The 24,027-nt window shown below is 41.5% G+C and overlaps 1 protein-coding gene across 2 annotated transcripts in view; it reads left to right on the top strand.

The window, feature by feature from the left end:
• Positions 1-23,111, top strand: part of LOC115127925 (sodium- and chloride-dependent GABA transporter 1-like) — a 42,251-nt gene extending 19,140 nt beyond the window's left edge. Inside the window, exons 7-16 of one of the 2 annotated variants that reach the window (XM_065021481.1) lie at positions 6,277-6,411; positions 6,570-6,673; positions 7,766-7,890; positions 8,783-8,895; positions 9,213-9,344; positions 9,452-9,554; positions 18,836-18,936; positions 20,541-20,708; positions 21,963-22,099; positions 22,180-23,111. In XM_065021481.1, the coding sequence (XP_064877553.1) occupies positions 6,277-6,411; positions 6,570-6,673; positions 7,766-7,890; positions 8,783-8,895; positions 9,213-9,344; positions 9,452-9,554; positions 18,836-18,936; positions 20,541-20,708; positions 21,963-22,058 (1,077 nt within the window). In that variant the 3' untranslated portion in view covers positions 22,059-22,099; positions 22,180-23,111. Of the gene's footprint in view, positions 1-6,276; positions 6,412-6,569; positions 6,674-7,765; positions 7,891-8,782; positions 8,896-9,212; positions 9,345-9,451; positions 9,555-18,835; positions 18,937-20,540; positions 20,709-21,962 lie in introns of both variants that reach the window. The other variant, XM_065021480.1, reaches the window with a different exon arrangement.
• The last annotated feature ends 916 nt before the right edge of the window (positions 23,112-24,027 follow it).

Raw genomic sequence — 24,027 nt, 5'->3', positions numbered from 1 at the left:
TATCTGTTATTCAGGTGGTCTATTTCCCTGTCTCCTATCTGTTATTCAGGTGGTCTATTTCTCTGTCTCCTATCTGTTATTCAGGTGGTCTATTTCTCTGTCTCCTATCTGTTATTCAGGTGGTCTATTTCTCTGTCTCCTATCTGTTATTCATGTGGTCTATTTCTCTGTCCCCTATCTGTTATTCAGGTGGTCTATTTCTCTGTCCCCTATCTGTTATTCAGGTGGTCTATTTCTCTGTCTCCTATCTGTTATTCAGGTGGTCTATTTCTCTGTCTCCTATCTGTTATTCAGGTGGTCTATTTCCTGTCCCCTATCTGTTATTCAGGTGGTCTATTTCATGTGGTCTGTCTCCCTATCTGTTATTCATGTGGTCTATTTCTCTGTCCCCTATCTGTTATTCAGGTGGTCTATTTCTCTGTCTCCTATCTGTTATTCAGGTGGTCTATTTCTCTGTCTCCTATCTGTTATTCAGGTGGTCTATTTCTCTGTCTCCTATCTGTTATTCAGGTGATCTATGTCTCTGTCCCCTATCTGTTATTCATGTGGTCTATTTCTCTGTCTCCTATCTGTTATTCAGGTGGTCTATTTCTCTGTCCCCTATCTGTTATTCAGGTGGTCTATTTCTCTGTCTCCTATCTGTTATTCAGGTGGTCTATTTCTCTGTCTCCTATCTGTTATTCAGGTGGTCTATTTCTCTGTCTCCTATCTGTTATTCAGGTGGTCTATTTCTCTGTCTCCTATCTGTTATTCAGGTGGTCTATTTCTCTGTCTCCTATCTGTTATTCATGTGGTCTATTTCTCTGTCCCCTATCTGTTATTCAGGTGGTCTATTTCTCTGTCCCCTATCTGTTATTCAGGTGGTCTATTTCTCTGTCTCCTATCTGTTATTCAGGTGGTCTATTTCTCTGTCTCCTATCTGTTATTCAGGTGGTCTATTTCCCTGTCCCCTATCTGTTATTCATGTGGTCTATTTCTCTGTCTCCTATCTGTTATTCATGTGGTCTATTTCCCTGTCCCCTATCTGTTATTCAGGTGGTCTATTTCTCTGTCTCCTATCTGTTATTCAGGTGGTCTATTTCTCTGTCTCCTATCTGTTATTCAGGTGGTCTATTTCTCTGTCCCCTATCTGTTATTCATGTGGTCTATTTCTCTGTCCCCTATCTGTTATTCATGTGGTCTATTTCTCTGTCTCCTATCTGTTATTCAGGTGGTCTATTTCTCTGTCTCCTATCTGTTATTCAGGTGGTCTATTTCTCTGTCTCCTATCTGTTATTCAGGTGGTCTATTTCTCTGTCCCTATCTGTTATTCAGGTGGTCTATTTCTCTGTCTCCTATCTGTTATTCAGGTGTCTATTTCTCTGTCTCCCTATCTGTTATTCATGTGGTCTATTTCTCTGTCCCCTATCTGTTATTCAGGTGGTCTATTTCTCTGTCCCTATCTGTTATTCAGGTGGTCTATTTCTCTGTCTCCTATCTGTTATTCAGGTGGTCTATTTCTCTGTCTCCTATCTGTTATTCAGGTGGTCTATTTCTCTGTCTCCTATCTGTTATTATTCAGGTGGTCTATTTCTCTGTCCCCTATCTGTTATTCATGTGGTCTATTTCTCTGTCCCTATCTGTTATTCAGGTGGTCTATTTCTCTGTCTCCTATCTGTTATTCAGGTGGTCTATTTCTCTGTCTCCTATCTGTTATTCAGGTGGTCTATTTCTCTGTCCCCTATCTGTTATTCATGTGGTCTATTTCTCTGTCCCCTATCTGTTATTCAGGTGGTCTATTTCTCTGTCCCTATCTGTTATTCATGTGGTCTATTTCTCTGTCTCCTATCTGTTATTCAGGTGGTCTATTTCTCTGTCTCCTATCTGTTATTCAGGTGGTCTATTTCTCTGTCCCTATCTGTTATTCAGGTGGTCTATTTCTCTGTCCCCTATCTGTTATTCATCTGTGGTCTATTTCTCTGTCCCCTATCTGTTATTCATGTGGTCTATTTCTCTGTCTCCTATCTGTTATTCATGTGGTCTATTTCTCTGTCTCCTATCTGTTATTCAGGTGGTCTATTTCTCTGTCTCCTATCTGTTATTCAGGTGATCTGTTATTCTATATTTCTCTGTCCCCTATCTGTTATTCATGTGGTCTATTTCTCTGTCCCTGTTATTATCTGTTATTCATCTGTTATTGGTCTATTTCTCTGTCCCTATCTGTTATTCATGTGGTCTATTTCTCTGTCTCCTATCTGTTATTCAGGTGGTCTATTTCTCTGTCCCTATCTGTTATTCAGGTGGTCTATTTCTCTGTCTCCTATCTGTTATTCAGGTTCATTTCTCTGGTGGTCTATTTCTCTGTCTCCTATCTGTTATTCAGGTGGTCTATTTCTCTGTCTCCTATCTGTTATTCAGGTGGTCTATTTCTCTGTCTCCTATCTGTTATTCAGGTGGTCTATTTCTCTGTCTCCTATCTGTTATTCATGTGGTCTATTTCTCTGTCCCCTATCTGTTATTCAGGTGGTCTATTTCTCTGTCCCCTATCTGTTATTCATGTGGTCTATTTCTCTGTCTCCTATCTGTTATTCAGGTGGTCTATTTCTCTGTCCCCTATCTGTTATTCATGTGGTCTATCTGTTTTCTCTGTCTGTCCCCTATCTGTTATTCATGTGGTCTATTTCTCTGTCCCCTATCTGTTATTCATGTGGTCTATTTCTCTGTCCCCTATCTGTTATTCAGGTGGTCTATTTCTCTGTCTCCTATCTGTTATTCAGGTGGTCTATTTCTCTGTCTCCTATCTGTTATTCAGGTGGTCTATTTCTCTGTCTCCTATCTGTTATTCAGGTGATCTATGTCTCTGTCCCCTATCTGTTATTCTCTGTCTCCCTATCTGTTATTCATGTGGTCTATTTCTCTGTCCCTATCTGTTATTCATGTGGTCTATTGTCTCTGTCCCCTATCTGTTATTCATGTGGTCTATTTCTCTGTCCCTATCTGTTATTCTGTTATTCATGTGGTCTATTTCTCTGTCTCCTATCTGTTATTCAGGTGGTCTATTTCTCTGTCTCCTATCTGTTATTCAGGTGGTCTATTTCTCTGTCTCCTATCTGTTATTCAGGTGGTCTATTTCTCTGTCCCCTATCTGTTATTCAATGTGGTCTATTTCTCTGTCCCTATCTGTTATTCATGTGGTCTATTTCTCTGTCTCCTATCTGTTATTCAGGTGGTCTATTTCTCTGTCTCCTATCTGTTATTCAGGTGGTCTATTTCTCTGTCTCCTATCTGTTATTCAGGTGGTCTATTTCTCTGTCTCCTATCTGTTATTCAGGTGTCTATTTCTCTGTCTATCTGGTGGTCTATTTCTCTGTCCCCTATCTGTTATTCATGTGGTCTATTTCTCTGTCCCCTATCTGTTATTCAGGTGGTCTATTTCTCTGTCTCCTATCTGTTATTCAGGTGGTCTATTTCTCTGTCTCCTATCTGTTATTCAGGTGGTCTATTTCTCTGTCTATCTGTTATTCAGGTGGTCTATTTCTCTGTCTCCTATCTGTTATTCAGGTGGTCTATTTCTCTGTCCCCTATCTGTTATTCATGTGGTCTATTTCTCTGTCCCCTATCTGTTATTCAGGTGGTCTATTTCTCTGTCTCCTATCTGTTATTCAGGTGGTCTATTTCTCTGTCTCCTATCTGTTATTCAGGTGGTCTATTTCTCTGTCTCCTATCTGTTATTCAGGTGGTCTATTTCTCTGTCTCTATCTGTTATTATCTGTTATTCATCTGTGGTCTATTTCTCTGTCTCCTATCTGTTATTCAGGTGGTCTATTTCTCTGTCCCTATCTGTTATTCATGTGGTCTATTTCTCTGTCCCCTATCTGTTATTCAGGTGGTCTATTTCTCTGTCTCTATCCTATTCTGTTATTCAGGTGGTCTATTTCTCTGTCTCCTATCTGTTATTCAGGTGGTCTCTCCTATCTGTTATTCCTGTGGTCTATTTCTCTTCTCTCCTATCTGTTATTCAGGTGGTCTATTCAGGTCCCTGTCCCCTATCTGTTATTCATGTGGTCTATTTCTCTGTCCCTATCTGTTATTCATGTGGTCTATTTCTCTGTCCCTATCTGTTATTCAGGTGGTCTATTTCTCTGTCCCTATCTATCTGTTATTCATGTGGTCTATTTCTCTGTCTCCTATCTGTTATTCAGGTGGTCTATTTCTCTGTCTCCTATCTGTTATTCAGGTGGTCTATTTCTCTGTCTCCTATCTGTTATTCAGGTGGTCTATTTCTCTGTCCCTATCTGTTATTCAGGTGGTCTATTTCTCTGTCTCCTATCTGTTATTCAGGTGGTCTATTTCTCTGTCTCCTATCTGTTATTCAGGTGGTCTATTTCTCTGTCCCCTATCTGTTATTCAGGTGGTCTATTTCTCTGTCCCTATCTGTTATTCATGTGGTCTATTTCTCTGTCCCTATCTGTTATTCATGTGGTCTATTTCTCTGTCTCCTATCTGTTATTCATGTGGTCTATTTCTCTTCTCCTATCTGTTATTCTGGTTATTCTATCTGTTATTCAGGTGGTCTATTTCTCTGTCTCCTATCTGTTATTCAGGTGGTCTATTTCTCTGTCTCCTATCTGTTATTCAGGTGGTCTATTTCCCTGTCCCCTATCTGTTATTCAGGTGGTCTATTTCTCTGTCTCCTATCTGTTATTCATGTGGTCTATTTCTCTGTCTCCTATCTGTTATTCAGGTGTCTCCTATCTGTTATTCATGTGGTCTATTTCTCTGTCTCCTATCTGTTATTCAGGTGGTCTATTTCTCTGTCTCCTATCTGTTATTCAGGTGGTCTATTTCTCTGTCTCCTATCTGTTATTCAGGTGGTCTATTTCCCTGTCCCCTATCTGTTATTCATGTGGTCTATTTCCCTGTCCCCTATCTGTTATTCAGGTGGTCTATTTCTCTGTCTCCTATCTGTTATTCAGGTGGTCTATTTCTCTGTCTCCTATCTGTTATTCAGGTGGTCTATTTCTCTGTCTCCTATCTGTTATTCAGGTGGTCTATTTCTCTGTCCCCTATCTGTTATTCATGTGGTCTATTTCTCTGTCCCCTATCTGTGGTCTATTTCCCTGTCCCCTATCTGTTATTCATGTGGTCTATTTCTCTGTCTCCTATCTGTTATTCATGTGGTCTATTTCTCTCTCTCCTATCTGTTATTCAGGTGGTCTATTTCTCTGTCTCCTATCTGTTATTCAGGTGGTCTATTTCTCTGTCTCCTATCTGTTATTCAGGTGGTCTATTTCTCTGTCTCCTATCTGTTATTCAGGTGGTCTATTTCTCTGTCTCCTATCTGTTATTCAGGTGATCTATGTCTCTGTCCCCTATCTGTTATTCATGTGGTCTATTTCTCTGTCCCATATCTGTTATTCATGTGGTCTATGTCTCTGTCCCCTATCTGTTATTCATGTGGTCTATTTCTCTGTCTCCTATCTGTTATTCATGTGGTCTATTTCTCTGTCTCCTATCTGTTATTCATGTGGTCTATTTCTCTGTCTCCTATCTGTTATTCAGGTGGTCTATTTCTCTGTCTCCTATCTGTTATTCAGGTGGTCTATTTCTCTGTCTCCTATCTGTTATTCAGGTGATCTATTTCTCTGTCTCCTATCTGTTATTCAGGTGATCTATGTCTCTGTCTCCTATCTGTTATTCAGGTGGTCTATTTCTCTGTCTCCTATCTGTTATTCATGTGGTCTATTTCTCTGTCCCCGATCTGTTATTCAGGTGGTCTATTTCTCTGTCCCCTATCTGTTATTCAGGTGGTCTATTTCTCTGTCCCCTATCTGTTATTCAGGTGGTCTATTTCTCTGTCCCCGATCTGTTATTCAGGTGGTCTATTTCTCTGTCCCCTATCTGTTATTCAGGTGGTCTATTTCTCTGTCCCCTATCTGTTATTCAGGTGGTCTATTTCTCTGTCCCCTATCTGTTATTCATGTGGTCTATTTCTCTGTCTCCTATCTGTTATTCAGGTGGTCTATTTCTCTGTCTCCTATCTGTTATTCAGGTGGCCTATTTCTCTGTCTCCTATCTGTTATTCAGGTGGTCTATTTCTCTGTCTCCTATCTGTTATTCAGGTGGTCTATTTCTCTGTCTCCTATCTGTTATTCAGGTGGTCTATTTCTCTGTCTCCTATCTGTTATTCAGGTGGTCTATTTCTCTGTCTCCTATCTGTTATTTAGGTGGTCTATTTCTCTGTCCCCTATCTGTTATTTAGGTGGTCTATTTCTCTGTCCCCTATCTGTTATTCAGGTGGTCTATTTCTCCGCCACGTACCCCTACTTCATGCTGTTCATCCTGTTTTTTCGTGGGGTCACTCTCCCCGGGGCCAAGGAGGGCATCCTTTTCTACATCACCCCCGACTTCAACAAACTCCTCAAGTCTGAGGTACGGTGGCCCCTAAGAGTCACACACTCACAGACCATATGCCTATGCACACACTGAAATGTCAACAGGAAAAATAAGATATGTTTTATGTCTTGAAAACTGTCCTTAAAAAATGTGTGTGTGTGTGTGTGTGTGTGTTTGTCTGACTACTCTCCCAGGTGTGGCTGGACGCTGCCACTCAGATTTTCTTCTCCTATGGACTGGGTCTGGGTTCGCTCATCGCCTTGGGAAGCTACAACTCCTTCAACAACGATGTGTACAGGTAAACAGCCCCCACAGCCTCTCCTTTATGCCTTATGCCCCTGTTAGTGACCTACTGGTTTCAAACCTGGGTCTCATGTGTACATGAAGAATGAGCTAAAGCCTGTGCATTTTATCAGGGAGCTAACGCACATCTTCAGGTAAGGCTCATCAAACCACCTTTGTTACATGTTAAAAACCTAGATGATGGAACCATTCTATTTGCTTTGATTCTATACTTCTGGGTTCTACTCCATCTTTCCTCTATTTACTTTGATTCTATACTTCTGGGGTCCACTCCATCTTTCCTCTATTTACTTTGATTCTATACTTCTGGGTTCCACTCCCTCTTTCCTCTATTTACTTTGATTCTATACTTCTGGGTTCTACTCCCTCTTTCCTCTATTTACTTTGATTCTATACTTCTGGGTTCCACTCCATCTTTCCTCTATTTACTTTGATTCTATACTTCTGGGTTCTACTCCATCTTTCCTCTGTTTACTTTGATTCTATACTTTTGGGTTCCACTCCATCTTTCCTCTATTTACTTTGATTCTATACTTCTGGGTTCTACTCCCTCTTTCCTCTATTTGCTTTGATTCTATACTTCTGGGTTCCACTCCATCTTTCCTCTATTTACTTTGATTCTATACTTCTGGGTTCTACTCCATCTTTCCTCTGTTTACTTTGATTCTATACTTCTGGGTTCCACTCCATCTTTCCTCTATTTACTTTGATTCTATACTTCTGGGTTCTACTCCCTCTTTCCTCTATTTGCTTTGATTCTATACTTCTGGGTTCCACTCCATCTTTCCTCTATTTACTTTGATTCTATACTTCTGGGTTCCACTCCCTCTTTCCTCTATTTGCTTTGATTCTATACTTCTGGGTTCCACTCCATCTTTCCTCTATTTGCTTTGATTCTATACTTCTGGGTTCCACTCCCTCTTTCCTCTATTTGCTTTTTCTATACTTCTGGGTTCCACTCCCTCTTTCCTCTATTTACTTTAATTTGTTCTGTCCTTTTCGTGTTCCTTTCTTCCGTGGTGTTCCATTATAGTGTCCTGTCTACTTACCAATACCAAACATGGGTTGTGTTTTCTTCTCCTGTCAGGGACTCCCTCATCGTGTGCTGTATAAACTCCTTCACCAGCATGTTTGCGGGCTTCGTCATCTTCTCCATTGTGGGCTTCATGTCGTACATCACCAAGAAGCCTGTCCAGGAACTAGCTGCCTCCGGTACAGTGCAGTTAGCTCACCCTCCTGCAGCATTCACTGTTGCTGACGTCGAAGTCAGCTGTTCCCGATTAAACACTACAGAGTCAAACCGAGCTGTACTGACCTGGTCTAAATACGCATCCACTATAGTTTCTGAAACAGTGCTGGAAAGGACAATGTTTAAATAAAATATAGAGTATGTTCAGACTCTTTAGCGGGGGAGTCAAACTCATTCCATGGAGGACTAGTGTCTGTGGGTTTCTGGTTTTTCCTTTCAATTAAGACCTAGACAACCAAGTGAGGGGAGATCATTACTAATTAGTGACATTAATTCATCAATTAAGTACAAGGGAGGAGGGAAAACCCGCAGACACTCAGCCCTCCGTGGAATGAGTTTGACACATGTACTATAGTGTCACTGGTTATCTTCTTCTTGATACAGTAAAAGTATTGAATTGATTAATGCCACTGATTGGCCACAGACTCCACTCAACGTGTGCCCGAGGGTCTGAATTAGTCCCTGATTAGAGGGGAAGAATTAAAATCAGCAGCACTTCTTCTGACATAAGATTAAAGGGGTAATAGTGCTCCTAATCAATTCATCAGTTGAAAAATGAAGCAAAGTAAATGATTGGTTTCTTAGATACATGTAAGATACAATACACGAAGGAAGTCAAACCTACGCTTTTTATTCAACAGAAGAGATTTCACATGGCACAATTATTATCATGGTGTGCATTACTGTGTCCATTTGAGGTGTGCAGTGAAGTGTGATTATGCAATGTGGGCTGAGGCTCAATGATGTGGTTTGGTGTATAACTCAAGGCCCAGATTTAGCTCACTGTGTTTGGTGTGGTGTCTAATTCAAGGCCCAGATTTAGCTCACTGTGTTTGGTGTGGTGTCTAACTCAAGGCCCAGGCTTGGCGTTCTTGGCCTACCCCCAGGCCGTGACTCAGCTGCCCATGTCCTCCCTGTGGGCCATCCTGTTCTTCTCCATGCTGATGATGCTGGGCCTAGACAGCCAGGTGAGGATCCCACCTAGAGTCACCTGGCACCCAGATAACTAGGAAGGGAGGAGAGGTGTTAGTGGTGAGAACCAGACAAGCCAATGTTACAATTCATTACAGCAGAACAAAGAGAATAACAGAATGGCAGGTAGATATGTTACAAGTGGCTTGTTGCTACTGAGTAGACATTACATAGAATTACCACTGTTATTTTCATTTTCAACAGAAGCGTCCAGGTGGCCCTGCAGAAGTTGGTAGCCTTTTAGAGTTCTCTGGTGCAAGACCTGAGTGAGCCAACGTGTGTGTGTGTGTTAACCTGTGTGCTCTGCCTGTAGTTCTGTACTGTGGAGGGCTTCGTCACAGCTCTGATGGATGAGTTCCCCATGGTGCTGAGGAAGAGGAAGAAGGTCTTTATCCTCGGCGTCTGTCTAATCTCCTTCCTCATCGGCTTCTCCAACATTACACAGGTAACAGAGTGTGTGTGTGTGTGTGTGTGTGTGTGTGTGTGTGTGTGTGTGTGTGTGTGTGTGTGTGTGTTTAGCTTTTTAACAACCCTCTATGGCTGCTTCCCCAGGGTGGTCTGTACGTCTTCAAGCTGTTTGATTACTACTCTGCTAGCGGGATGTGCCTCCTCTTCCTCGTCTTCTTCGAAACCGTCTCGATTTCCTGGTTCTATGGTAGGACACAGTAAGCTTCTGTACCATTAGGAAAATATAGGATCTACCATTGTTGTTTTCTACAAGCATTCATCCTGTTTAAACATGTACAGTTAATACTAGTCTCTTTACATACACAAGAAAACCAGCAGGATCAACCGTTAAAATCACATCAAATAAGTGTGTAAAAGTACCCTAAACATGAGAACAGACTGACCATGGAGAACACTAAACATGAGAACAGACTGACCATGGAGAACACTAAACATGATGACAGACTGACCATGGAGAACACTAAACATGAGAACAGACTGACCATGGAGAACACTACACATAAGAACAGACTGACCATGGAGAACACTAAACATGAGAACAGACTGACCATAGAGAACACTAAACATGATGACAGACTGACCAGGGAGAACACTAAACATGAGAACAGACTGACCATGGAGAACACTAAACATGAGAACAGACTGACCGTGGAGAATACTAAACATGATGACAGACTGACCATGGAGAACACTAAACATGATGACAGACTGACCATGGAGAACACTAAACATGATGACAGACTGACCATGGAGAACACTAAACATGATGACACTCTAACCATGGAGAACACTAAACATAAGAACAGACTGACCATGGAGAACACTAAACATGAGAACAGACTGACCATGGAGAACACTAAACATGATGACAGACTGAACACTAAACAGACTGACCATGGAGAACACTAAACATGATGACAGACTGACCATGGAGAACACTAAACATGATGACAGACTGACCATGGAGAACACTAAACATGATGACAGACTGACCATGGAGAACACTAAACATGATGACAGACTAACCATGGAGAACACTAAACATGATGACAGACTGACCATGGAGAACACTAAACATGATGACAGACTGACCATGGAGAACACTAAACATGATGACAGACTGACCATGGAGAAACACTAAACATGATGACAGACTGACCATGGAGAACACTAAACATGATGACAGACTGACCATGGAGAACACTAAACATGATGACAGACTAACCAGGAGAACACTAAACATGATGACAGACTGACCATGATGACAGACTGACACTAAACATGATGACAGACTGACCATGGAGAACACTAAACATGATGACAGACTGACCATGGAGAACACTAAACATGATGACAGACTGACCAGACTAAACATAAGAACAGACTGACCATGGAGAACACTAAACATGATGACAGACTGACCATGAACACTAAACATGAGAACACTAAACATAAAAGAACAGACTGACCATGGAGAACACTAAACATAAGAACAGACCACCATGGAGAACACTAAACATAAGAACAGACTGACCATGGAGAACACTAAACATGATGACAGACTGACCATGGAGAACACTAAACATGATGAACAGACTGACCATGGAGAACACTAAACATAAGAACAGACTGACCATGGAGAACACTAAACAAGAACAGACTGACCAAGAACAGACTGACAGATGGAGAACACTAAACATAAGAACAGACTGACCATGGAGAACACTAAACATAAGAACAGACTGACCATGGAGAACACTAAACATAAGAACAGACTGACCATGGAGAACACTAAACATAAGAACAGACTGACCATGGAGAACACTAAACATGAGAACAGACTGACCATGGAGAACACTAAACATGATGACAGACTAACCATGGAGAACACTAAACATAAGAACAGACTGACCATGGAGAACACTAAACATGAGAACAGACTGACCATGGAGAACACTAAACATGATGACAGACTGACCATAGAGAACACTAAACATGATGACAGACTGACCATGGAGAACACTAAACATGATGACAGACTAACCATGGAGAACACTAAACATGATGACAGACTGACCATGGAGAACACTAAACATGATGACAGACTGACCATGGAGAATACTAAACATGATGACAGACTAACCATGGAGAACACTAAACATGATGACAGACTAACCATGGAGAACACTAAACATGATGACAGACTGACCATGGAGAACACTAAACATGATGACAGACTGACCATGGAGAACACTAAACATGATGACAGACTGACCATGGAGAACACTAAACATGATGACAGACTGACCATGGAGAACACTAAACATGATGACAGACTAACCATGGAGATGACAGACACCATGGAGAACACTAAACATGATGACAGACTGACCATGGAGAACACTAAACATGATGACAGACTGACCATGGAGAACACTAAACATGATGACAGAGACATGACCATGGAGAACACTAAACATGATGACAGACTAACCAGGAGAACACTAAACATGATGACAGACTAACCATGGAGAACACTAAACATGATGACAGACTGACCATGGAGAACACTAAACATAAGAACAGACCGACCATGGAGAACTAAACATAAGAACAGACTGACCATGGAGAACACTAAACATAAGAACAGACTGACCATGGAGAACACTAAACATAAGAACAGACCGACCATGGAGAACTAAACATAAGAACAGACCGACCATGGAGAACACTAAACATAAGAACAGACTGACCATGGAGAACACTAAACATAAGAACAGACTGACCATGGAGAACACTAAACATAAGAACAGACTGACCATGGAGAACACTAAACATAAGAACAGACTAACCATGGAGAACACTAAACATAAGAACAGACTGACCATGGAGAACACTAAACATGATGACAGACTGACCATAGAGAACACTAAACATGATGACAGACTGACCATGGAGAACACTAAACATGATGACAGACTAACCATGGAGAACACTAAACATGATGACAGACTGACCATGGAGAACACTAAACATGATGACAGACTGACCATGGAGAACACTAAACATGATGACAGACTAACCATGGAGAACACTAAACATGATGACAGACTAACCATGGAGAACACTAAACATGATGACAGACTGACCATGGAGAACACTAAACATGATGACAGACTGACCATGGAGAACACTAAACATGATGACAGACTGACCATGGAGAACACTAAACATGATGACAGACTAACCATGGAGAACACTAAACATGATGACAGACTGACCATGGAGAACACTAAACATGATGACAGACTGACCATGGAGAACACTAAACATGATGACAGACTGACCATGTAGAACACTAAACATGATGACAGACTGACCATGGAGAACACTAAACATAAGAACAGACTGACCATGGAGAACACTAAACATGATGACAGACTGACCATGGAGAACACTAAACATGATGACAGACTGACCATGGAGAACACTAAACATAAGAACAGACCGACCATGGAGAACTAAACATAAGAACAGACCGACCATGGAGAACACTAAACATAAGAACAGACTGACCATGGAGAACACTAAACATAAGAACAGACTGACCATGGAGAACACTAAACATAAGAACAGACTGACCATGGAGAACACTAAACATGATGACAGACTGACCATGGAGAACACTAAACATGACAGACTGACCATGGAGAACACTAAACATGATGACAGACTGACCATGGAGAACACTAAACATGAGAACAGACTGACCATGGAGAACACTAAACATAAGAACAGTGTCACGTTCGTCGAAATGGGTAGACCAAGGCGCAGCGTGCGTAGAGTTCCACATATTTTAATAAATCGAAACTCACCACACAAAACAATAACGCACAAACGAAACGTGACGCTAACAGTGCTACTAGGCAACTATACATAGCCAAGATCCCACAAATGAGGAAATGGCTGCCTAAATATGATCCCAAATCAGAGACAATGATAAACAGCTGTCTCTGATTGGGAACCATACCAGGCCAACATAGACAAACAAATCACCTAGATGACCCACCCTAGTCACTATCACGCCCCAACCAACATAGAGAATAAACAGCTTTCTATGGTCAGGGTGTGACAAATAGACTGACCATGGAGAACACTAACCATGATGACAGACTGACCATGGAGAACACTAACCATGATGACATATACATTTATATGAAATAACACATATGGAATCATGTAGTAACCAAAAAAGTGTTAAACAAATCAAAACATATTTTAGATTTCAGATTCTTCAAAGTAGCCACCCTTTGTCTTGATGACAGCTTTGCACACTCTTGGCATTCTCTCAACCAGCTTCACCTGGAATGTTCCAATATTCTTCCAAGTTCCCACATATGCTGAGCACTTGTTGACTGCATTTCCTTTACTCTGCGGTCCAACTCATCCCAAACCATCTCAATTGGGTTGAGGTCAGGTGATTGTGGAGGCCAGGCCATCTGATGCAGCACTCCGGCACTCTCCTTCTTGGTCAAATAGCCCTTACACAGCCTGGAGGTGTGTTTTGGGTCATTGTCCTGTTGAAAATCAAATGATAGTCCCACTAAGCGTAAACAGGATGGGATGGCGTATTGCTGCAGAATGCTGTGGTAGCCATGCTGGTTAGGTGTGCCGTGAATTCTAAATAAATCACAGACAGTGTCACCAGCAAAGCACCACCACACCTCCTCCTCCATGCTTCAGGGTGGGAACCACACATGCGGAGATCATACGTTCACCAACTCTGCGTCTCACAAAGACATGGCGGTTGGAACCAAAAATCTCAAATTTGGACTCATTAGGCGAAAGGACAGATTTCCACCGGTCTAATGCCCATTGCTCATGTCTCTTGGCCCAAGCAAGTCTCTTCTTATTATTGTTGTACTTTAGTAGTGGTTTCTTTGCAGCAATTCAACCATGAAGGCCTAATTCACATAGTCTCCTCTGAACAGTTGATGTTGAGCTGTGTCTGTTACTTGAACTCTGTGAAATATTTATTTGGGCTGCAATCTGAGGTGCAGTTAACTCTAACGAAGTTATGCTCTGCAGCAGAGGTAACTCTGGGTTTTCCTTTCCTGTGGCGGTCCTCATGAGAGCCAGTTTCATCATAGCGCTTGAGGCTTTTTGTGACTACACTTGAAGAAACTTTCAATGTTCTTGATATTTTCCGGATTGACTGACCTTCATGTCTTAAAGCAACAATGGGCTGTCGTTCCTCTTTACTTATTTGAGCTGTTCTTGCCATAATATGGACTTGGTCTTTTACCAAATAAGGCTATCTTCTGTATACCCCCCTACCTTGTCACAACACAACTGATTGGCTCAAAGGAAAGACATTCCATAAATGTACTTGTAACAAGCATACCTGTAATTGAAGCTGGTTGAGAGAATCATCAAGGCAGCTTTGGACACTACTTTATATTTGAGATTCTACTTTAAAAATCTTAAATATAAAATATATTTTGATTTAACACTTTTTTGGTTACTACATGTGTTATTTCATAGTTTGTCTTCACTATTATTCTACAATGTAGAAAATAGAAAAAATAAAGACACTGACTTGTGTCCAAACCTTTGACTGGTACTGCATATATATATACACAGTTGAAGTCGGAAATGTACATACACCTTAGCCAAATACATTTAAACTCAGTTTTTCACAATTCCTGACATTTAATCCGATATAAAAATTCCCTGTCAATTAGGAACACCACTTTATTTTAAGAATGTGAATGGTCAGAATAATAGTAGAGTAAATGATTTATTTAATAGCTTTTATTTCTTTCATCACATTCCCAGTGGGTTAGAAGTTTACATTCACTTAATTAGTGTTTGGTAGCACTGCCTTAAAATTGTTGGGTCAAAAACTTGGGTCAAATGTTTCGGGTAGCGTTCCACAAGCTTCCCACAATAAGTTGGGTGAATTTTGGCCCATTCCTCCTGAAATAGCTAGTATAACTGAGTCAGGTTTGTAGGCCTCCTTGCTCGCGCATGCTTTTTCAGTTCTGCCCACACATTTTCTATGGGATTGAGGTCAGGGTTTTGTGATGGCCACTCCAATACCTTGACTTTGTTGTCCTTAAGCCATTTTTGTCGCAACTTTGGAAGTATGCTTGGGGTCATTGTCCATTTGGAATACCCATTTGCGACCAAGCTTTAACTTCCTGACTGATGTATTGAGATGTTGCTTCAATATATCCACATAATTGTCCTCCTCATGATGCCATCTATTTTGTGAAGTGCACCAGTCCCTCCTGCAGAAAAGCACCCCCACAACATGATGCTGCCACCCCCGTGCTTCATGGTTGGGATGGTGTTCTTCGGCTTGCAAGCCTCCCCATTTTTCCTCCAGAGGACATTTCTCCAAAAAGTACGATCTTTGTCCCCATGTGCAGTTGAAACCGTAGTCTGGACTTTTATGGCGGTTTTGGAGCAGTGGCTTCTTCCTTGCCGAGTGGCCTTTCAGGTTATATCGATATAGGACTTGTTTGTTCTGGGATTGATTTGCACATTTTGCACCAAAGTACGTTCATCTCTAGGAGACAGAACGTGTCTCCTTCCTGACCGGTACGACGGCTGTGTGGTCCCATGGTGTTTATACTTGCGTACTATTGTTTGTACAGATGAACCTTCAGGTGTTTGGAAATGGCTCCCAAAGAGGTCTTGGCTGATTTCTTTTAATTTTCCCATGATGTCAAGCAAAGAGGCACTGAGTTTGAAGGTAGACCTTGAAATACTTCCACAGGTACACCTCCAATTTACTGAAATTATGTCAATTAGCCTATCAGAAGCTTCTATAGCTATGACATCATTTTCTGGAATTTTCCAAGCTGTTTAAAGGCACAGTCAACTTAGTGCATGTAAACTTCTGACCCACTGGAATTGTGATTTTGCGACTGCACTTGAAGAAACTTTAAAAGTTCATCATGTCTTAAAGTAATGATGAACTGTCATTTCTCTTTGCTTATTTGAGCTGTTCTTGCCTTAATATGGATTTTTTTTTAATCAAATAGGGCCATCTTCTGTGTACCCCCCTACCTTGTCACAACACAACTGATTGGCTCAAACGCATTAAGAAGCAAAGAAATTCCACAAATGAACTTTTGACAAGGCACACCTGTTATTTGATATGCATTCCAGGTGACTACCTCAGGAAGCTGGTTGTGAGAATGAAAAGAGTGTGCAAAACTGTCAAGGCAAAGGTTGGCTAGTAAGAATCTCAAATATAAAATATATTTAAAATGTTCTAACAATTTTGGTTACTATATCATTCCATATGTGTTATTTCATAGTTTTGATGTCTTCACTATTATTCTACAATGTAGAAAATAGTAAAAAATAAATAAAAAAAAACCTTGAATGAGTAGGTGTGTCCAAACTTTTGACTGGTACTGTAAATGTCCTTAGTAATTGTTCTAGGTAGGTAGGTAATAGTAGTAGGTAGAAACATAGGAAGTGGTTACTGCATTATATACAGTTGAAGTCGGAAGTTTACATACACCTTAGCCAAGTACATTTAAACTCAGTTTTTCCACAATTCCTGACATTTAATCAGAGTAAAAATTCCCTGTCTTTGGTCAGTTAGGATCACCACTTTATTTTAAGAATGTGAAATGTCAAAATAATAGTAGAGAAAATGATTTAGTTCAGCTTCTTTCATCACATTCCCAGTGGGTCAGAAGTTTACATACACTCAATTAGTATTTGGTAGCATTGCCTTTATATTGTTTAACTTGGGTCAAACATTTCAGGTAGCCATCCACAAGCATCCCACAATAAATTGGGTGAATTTTGGCCCATTCCTCCTGATAGAGCTGGTGTAACGGAGTCAGGTTTGTAGGCCTGCTTGCTCGCCCACGCTTTTTCAATCCTGCCCACAAATTTTCTATAGGATTGAGGTTAGGGCTTTGTGATGGCCACTCCAATACCTTGACTTTGTTGTCCTTAAACCATTTTGCCACAACTTTGGAAGTTTGCCACAACTTTGGAAGTATGCTTGGGTTCATTGTCCATTTGGAAGACCCATTTACGACCAAGTTCGAACTTCCTGACGTCTTGAGATGTTGCTTCAATATATCCACATAATTTTCCTCCCTCATGACGCCATCTATTTTGTGAAGTGCACCAATACCTCCTGCAGCAAAGTATCCCCACAACATGATGCTGCCACCCCCGTGCTTCACGGTTGGGATGGTGTTCTTCGGCTTGCAAGCCTCCCCTTTTTCGTCCAAACATAACGATGGTCATTATGGCCAAACAGTTCTGTTTTTGTTTCATCAGACCAGAGGACATTTCTCCAAAAAGTACAATATTTGTCCCCATGTGCAGTTGCAAACCGTAGTCTGGCTTTTTTTATGGCGGTTTTGAAGCAGTGGCTTCTTCCTTGCTGAGCGGCCTTTCAGGTTATGTCGAAATAGGACTCGTTTTACTGTGGATATAGATACTTTTGGGCCCGTTTCCTCCAGCATCTTCACAAAGTCCTTTGCTGTTGTTCTGGGATTGAGTTGCACTTTTCGCACCAAAGTACGTTCATCTCAAGGAGACCAAACGTGTCTCCTTCCTGAGCGGTATGATGGCTGCGTGGTCCCATGGTGTTTATACTTGCGTACTATTGTTTGTACAGATGAACGTGGTTTGAATTGCTCCCAAGGATGTCTTGGCGGATTTCTTTTGATTTTCCCATGATGTCAAGCCAGGAGGCACTGAGTTTGAAGGTAGGCCTTGAAATTCATCCACAGGTACACCTCAAATAGGCTCATTGACATAATTTGAGTCAATCAGCTTCTTAAGCCATGACATCATTTTCTGGAATTTTCCAAGCTGTTTAAAGGCACAGTCAACTTAGTGAATGTAAACTTCTGACCATTTGGAAGTGAAATAATCTGTCTGTAAACAATTGTTGGAAATATTACGTGGGCCATGCACAAGTAGATGTCTTAACCAACTTGCCAAAACTATAGTTTGTTAACAAGAAATGTGTGTGAGTGGTTGAAAAACGGGTTTTAATGACTCCAACCTAAGTGTAAACTTCCGACTTCAACTGTCCATCTTTTAAAAATATATTTTCCTTTATTATTTTCCACTAACCCGGTTATGCCAAAGTTGATAAAGTCTCTTGATGAGGGAGTTGGGGCCCATGAGCATGATCTCAGTTTTGTTGTAATTTACTTTTAAAAGGTTATTGCTCATCCAAGTTTTCACTTCACTGAGTAAGCTGGCTGCCTAGCTAACTCAAAAGCACATCAACAGTCCCACTTGGGATATAGCCTACAGATAACATTTAGGCTGTCTTGACATATAACCTATAAATTGTCACCTGTGTAGTTTGTTCAATGCTCTCTCTCTTCTCTCTCTCTCTCTCTCTTTCTCTCTTCTCTCTCTGTCTTCTCTCTCTCTCTCTTCTCTCTTCTCTCTCTCTCTCTGTTTTAGGAGCTGATAAGTTCTATGGGGACATTGAAGAGATGATCGGCTATCGGCCCTGCGGCTGGTGGAAGCTCTGCTGGAAGTTCTTCACTCCGGCAATCTGCCTGGTAACTGCCATTTCCATTCAGGCTTCTCATTGGCTTTCAATGTGTTTAAATCCTCAGGGAAATTATACTTAACCCTGTATCTCAGAAACACTGGTTGGGTCCCAAATGGCATCCTATTTCCTATATAGGGCATAATGAATACATTTTTTCAGCTTCCAGGGATTTTGTACAGATCCTTGCAACATGGGGCCGTGCTTTATCATGCTGAAAGATGAGGTGATGGCAGGTGATGAGTGGCACGACAATGGGCCTCAGGATATCGTCACGGTATCTCTGTACATTCAAATTGCCATAGACAAGATGCAATTGTGTTCGTTGTCCATTGCTTATGCCTGCCCATACTATAACCCCACCGCCACCATGGAGGACTCTGTTCACAACGTTGACATCAGCAAACTGCTTGCCCACTTGCCCACACGATATATACATGGTCTGCGGTTGTGAGGCCAGTTGGACATGCTGCCAAATCCCCTAAAACGACTTTGGTAGAGAAATTACCATTCAATTCTCTAGCAACAGCTCTGATGGACATTCCTGTAGCCAGCATGCCAATTGCACTCTCCCTTAAAACTTGAGACATCTGTGGCATTGTGTTGTGTGACAAAACTGCACATTTTAGAGTGTCTTTTACTGTCCCCGGCACAAGGTGCACCTGTGTAATGGTCATGCTGTTTTATCAGCTTCTTGATAAGCCACACCTTTCAGGTGGATGGATTATCTTGGCAAAGGAGAAATGCTCACTAACAGGCATGTAAACACATTTGTGTACAACATTTGAGAGAAATATGTTTTTTGTGCGTATGGAAAGTTCCTGCGTTCAGCTCATGAAACATGGGAGAAACACTTTACCTGTTGCGTTTATATTTTTGTTCAGTATACGTGTATTTTATTTTAATGGATTTTCTTTTACCATTTAGTACAAAACAAAAACACACACAAAACAAATACAAAAAAACACAGCTGCCAGACATGTGAAGTATTGCTATTTATCCAAAGTGAAAATGCTGCCCCCTATACCTTAAGAAGTTAAGTAAGAAATGGGACAAGAATAGAACAACACTATGACAGATACAACACTACTCAGTGTTCACAATCAGTCTCTGTCCAGAATAAACCTGTGGATGAGTTAGTCCTGAAAAAAGGCATGTAGTACTGTATGTTTTCACAGTGGCCCATAGGGCTGTATCAATATGGGAAGATCAATGTTCTAGACATATCTATGGGCCGTCAAACTTGTCCTATCTGGCCGGCATGCTGACTTGTCCCATTTTATCAGCTTGTCCTATCTGGCCGGCATGCTGACTTGTCCCATTTTGTCAGCTTGTCCTATCTGGCCGGCATGCTGACTTGTCCCATTTTGTCAGCTTGTCCTATCTGGCCGGCTGGTGTTTTTTTTCTTCAGTTTTTTCGTTAATTTATTTTTACAGGGACAGTGCACATTAATCAACATTTTAGTAGAAGTGCCCGGTTTTAGCCAGCAGGCTAATTGTCAACCGCAGTCCCTGGGCAGGTTATTATTGGGAGATCTGGTATACATCTGTGATGTAGTCGGCCTGGAGCATCACCTATTACCTCACCTAATGTAAATGTTTCTGTGTGTGCAGGGAGTGTTTACCTTCAGTGCCATTGAGATGACCCCCCTGACCTTGGGGAAGTACGTGTACCCGGCGTGGGGGCAGGGGATTGGCTGGGTCATGTCTCTGTCATCCATGGTTCTTGTGCCAGGCTATGTCATCTACATGTTCTGTACCTCCAAGGGCGGCATCAAACAGGTACACAGTCAAGCAGCAGATCCCACCATGCTCCATATCCTTCCCCTCTGGCCCCAACCCCTCGATAATAGCATGTCTGTAGGGTCTGGATAGATAGATGCTTGCACCATATTGCTTCCACTATACAGATCTGCAAATATCAAGGGTTGGGGCTAAGGGGAAGGGGTAGAGCGATTGGGGATTGGCTAGACATCTCTACCTCTCTCAGGCTAAGGGGAAGGGATAGAGACACATTGGGGACCAGCTAGACATCTCTACCTCTCTCAGGCTAAGAGGAAGGGGTAGAGACAGATTGGGGACCAGCTAGACATCTCTACCTCTCTCAGTTGCTCTTTCTTTCTGGTTATTTCTCACTCGGTTCCATTAGATGTTTTATTTATCTTTACATCTCCCTCTATGACTCTCTCTCTCTGCCCTCCACTCTCTCTCTGTCTCTGTCCCCCCCTCTTTCTCTGCCCACCCCTCTCTCTGTCCCCCTCACTGTCTCTCTCTCTGTCCCCGTCACTCTCTCTCTCTCTCTCTCTGTCCCCATCACTCTCTGTCCCTCTCTCTCCCCCTCTCTCATACACACATTCCCCTCTCCCTCTCTCTTTCTGTCCCCTCACTATCTCTATGTCCCTTTACTCTCTCAGACATTCCCCTCTTACTCTCTCTCTCTCTCTCTCTCCCTTCACTCTTGTCAGTCTCTGGTCGTGTTTGAGAGTTTCTGATCACCAACTGAGTAGACTGACTGATCTACAAATCACCTTGTATCCTCAATAACGTTTTAATATGATTGTAGACCAGTCAGTCTGCTTAGTCGGTGATCAGCTACTGAGTAGAATTGATGCTTTCAAATACGGCCTTCATCTCTTTATACACCTCTTCCTTTCTCTACGGTTTTCCCCTCACTCCACCTCTTTCGCATATGAGAAGAATGAATAAATTGCTCTCGCTATAAAACGTAATTTATCAAACAGCCCCATTATAATGGAAAAGATTACCTTTATAATGTAGTCAAAAGCAGACCTGGGTTCAAATGGCATTTGTGCATGACTGAGCTTGCCTGGCACCATGAACCAATAGAATAGTCCCAAAAGATGGGCAAACACTACCCAACTAGAATTCCAGGTGGGCTCAAACAAACCCTCAACATATTGGAAGTATTTCAAAGGCTATTTGAACCTAGGTCTGGTTGAAAGTATTATGATAAATCACCTTTAGACTGTAGTTGAAAGTATCCCTCATTGCTGGTTCCCTGTCTGTCCTGAACAGCGTTGGCACAAGATGACCACCAGCGCACCTTGGGAACATGCTGGCGTCACACACCAGAATTCACACACAGGAAGTGTGGGCGAAGCCGCCGTCTAACTGGGAATAGGATACAGTTGACTGCTGGGCCCTGATCTAAGGTCAGTTTAGCGTTTTTCTCCTAATGGTTAAAATTAGGAGTTTTGGGTGGGTAAACCGATTCCTAGATCTGTTCCTACAGGCAACTTCCACCCAGAATTCCCGACTATGCCGGACACCTCGTCAACACAGGGGTGTAATTCACTAGGAACCAAATGAACCAAATGAAAGCCAACAGAAGCAAACAGAATAAAACGGGGAGTGACCTACCTGAATTTGTCCAATAGAAACTCTTGTTACCGTTAGGAGTGAACGATTTCCGTTGCGAAACATTTTGCAAGTATTTGCTACGGTCTTGCTCTAATGAATACACCCACCCCAGTATTCAGACAGAGAGAGGCATCATGGGAGATGCCCTGGCCAAAATGCTTCCATTCCATATGTATCCTCTGGAACTGAATGGTCACATAATATAATGGACTGTATTATTGAACAATACAATGTTTTTTCTTCTGTGGTACATCGCTGTAAACAATTCATAAGGTGACACCATCTTTTTCAGATCTATACGAAGTCATTGTGGCCCACTTTGGCTTACAAACAAATACAAAGCATTTTGTAAAGTATCTGAATAAATTGAAAACATTTTAATTTTTTTTTAATTGAATGTGTTTGTGGCTGTTTCTTCTACGATGCAGTATACAGTACATATTCATTAGAGGTAGCGTTCACCAGTTTAGCGTTTGATGTAACAGTTTTAATAACAGTTTGTAATATAAATAACGGTTTGTAAAATATATGAACATTTCTTAAATGTTTATAACTGGCCCTTACGTGAAGATACTGTGTTTGTTTTCAATAGTGTTGAACTGAAAATATTATTCTGTGTGTCCAAATGCTGTAATAGTGTATGAAATGAAACAAAATGTGGTCAATGATGTACTGTATAAAGTAGCCCTATATAAAGGTACTGTACAAGCCAGGAGTAACACTAATTAAAATGTCTCATGGCTAAATGTGTACTATGAGAAGGGATTTGATTGGGTATTCTTTCAGTTCAATAAAAGCAAACATAACCACCAAAATACATTTAATCGAGTGTCAACTCTTTTATGCTAGCCTCCCTTTTCACAGATCAGCCTGCTGTAAACCATCTCTCACAATACAAAAAGGTCAATACACTTGAATTTGAATCATCTCTCCAAATGGAAAGGACATGCACTCAGGAGAGCGTTGTTTATCTCTCCTCTGTTTATCTGTTACATTGTGAGAGCCATTTAGTGTTTCTACTTAACTAGCACATTAGTCAGGCAGCCACAACAGCTGGAGTTCTGCAGAGAGCTCTGATATCTCCTTCCCAGTACTGCTAAAACACGGGACACAGTTTGGGACACACAAAACAACGGACACAGTGGGAGAAGCCACTCACTAGCCAGGAGTAATACCTCTCCTAACCTGACCAGAATAAACTACCCACTGGGCACAGATGTCAATTCAACAGTTATTCCACATTGGTTCCATGTAATTTCATTAAAATAACATGAAAACATCACTGATTCAACTAGTGTTTGCCTAGTGGGTATTGGCTCTAGTTATCGGCTAGAACTTGGGTCCAAAGGTTTTCCTGATCAGGTCACTTTGTTCTGCACATCGATCATCCTTACCTGTACTATCACCGTCTGGTTTGGGTCTGTGTCTGCCCACTGCTCACGCAAACTGCAGCACATCTTCTGTCACCTGCTATCCGTCAAGGACCTGCACGCCTTCAGGACAAGGACGAGTGCAGGTAAGATCATCGCCCACCCTGCCCACCCCGGACACCCCATCTTTCACTGTCAATGCACTGAATATATTCACCACGGCAGTATCCCTCCCTATGCTTATATAGATATAGCCCCTCTGTAAATGGTATATTCTCACTGTAATCAGCCTCTACTCCAGAGGTTTAGGTTTACTGTTCTGATATTGTACATTCTGTATGATGTCTATG

This window comes from Oncorhynchus nerka, linkage group LG8 (assembly GCF_034236695.1).
Source record: "Oncorhynchus nerka isolate Pitt River linkage group LG8, Oner_Uvic_2.0, whole genome shotgun sequence".
NCBI lineage: Eukaryota > Metazoa > Chordata > Actinopteri > Salmoniformes > Salmonidae > Oncorhynchus > Oncorhynchus nerka.
The sequence above is the reverse complement of the archived record's forward strand: the minus strand, read 5'-3'. Positions and strand labels throughout refer to the sequence as shown.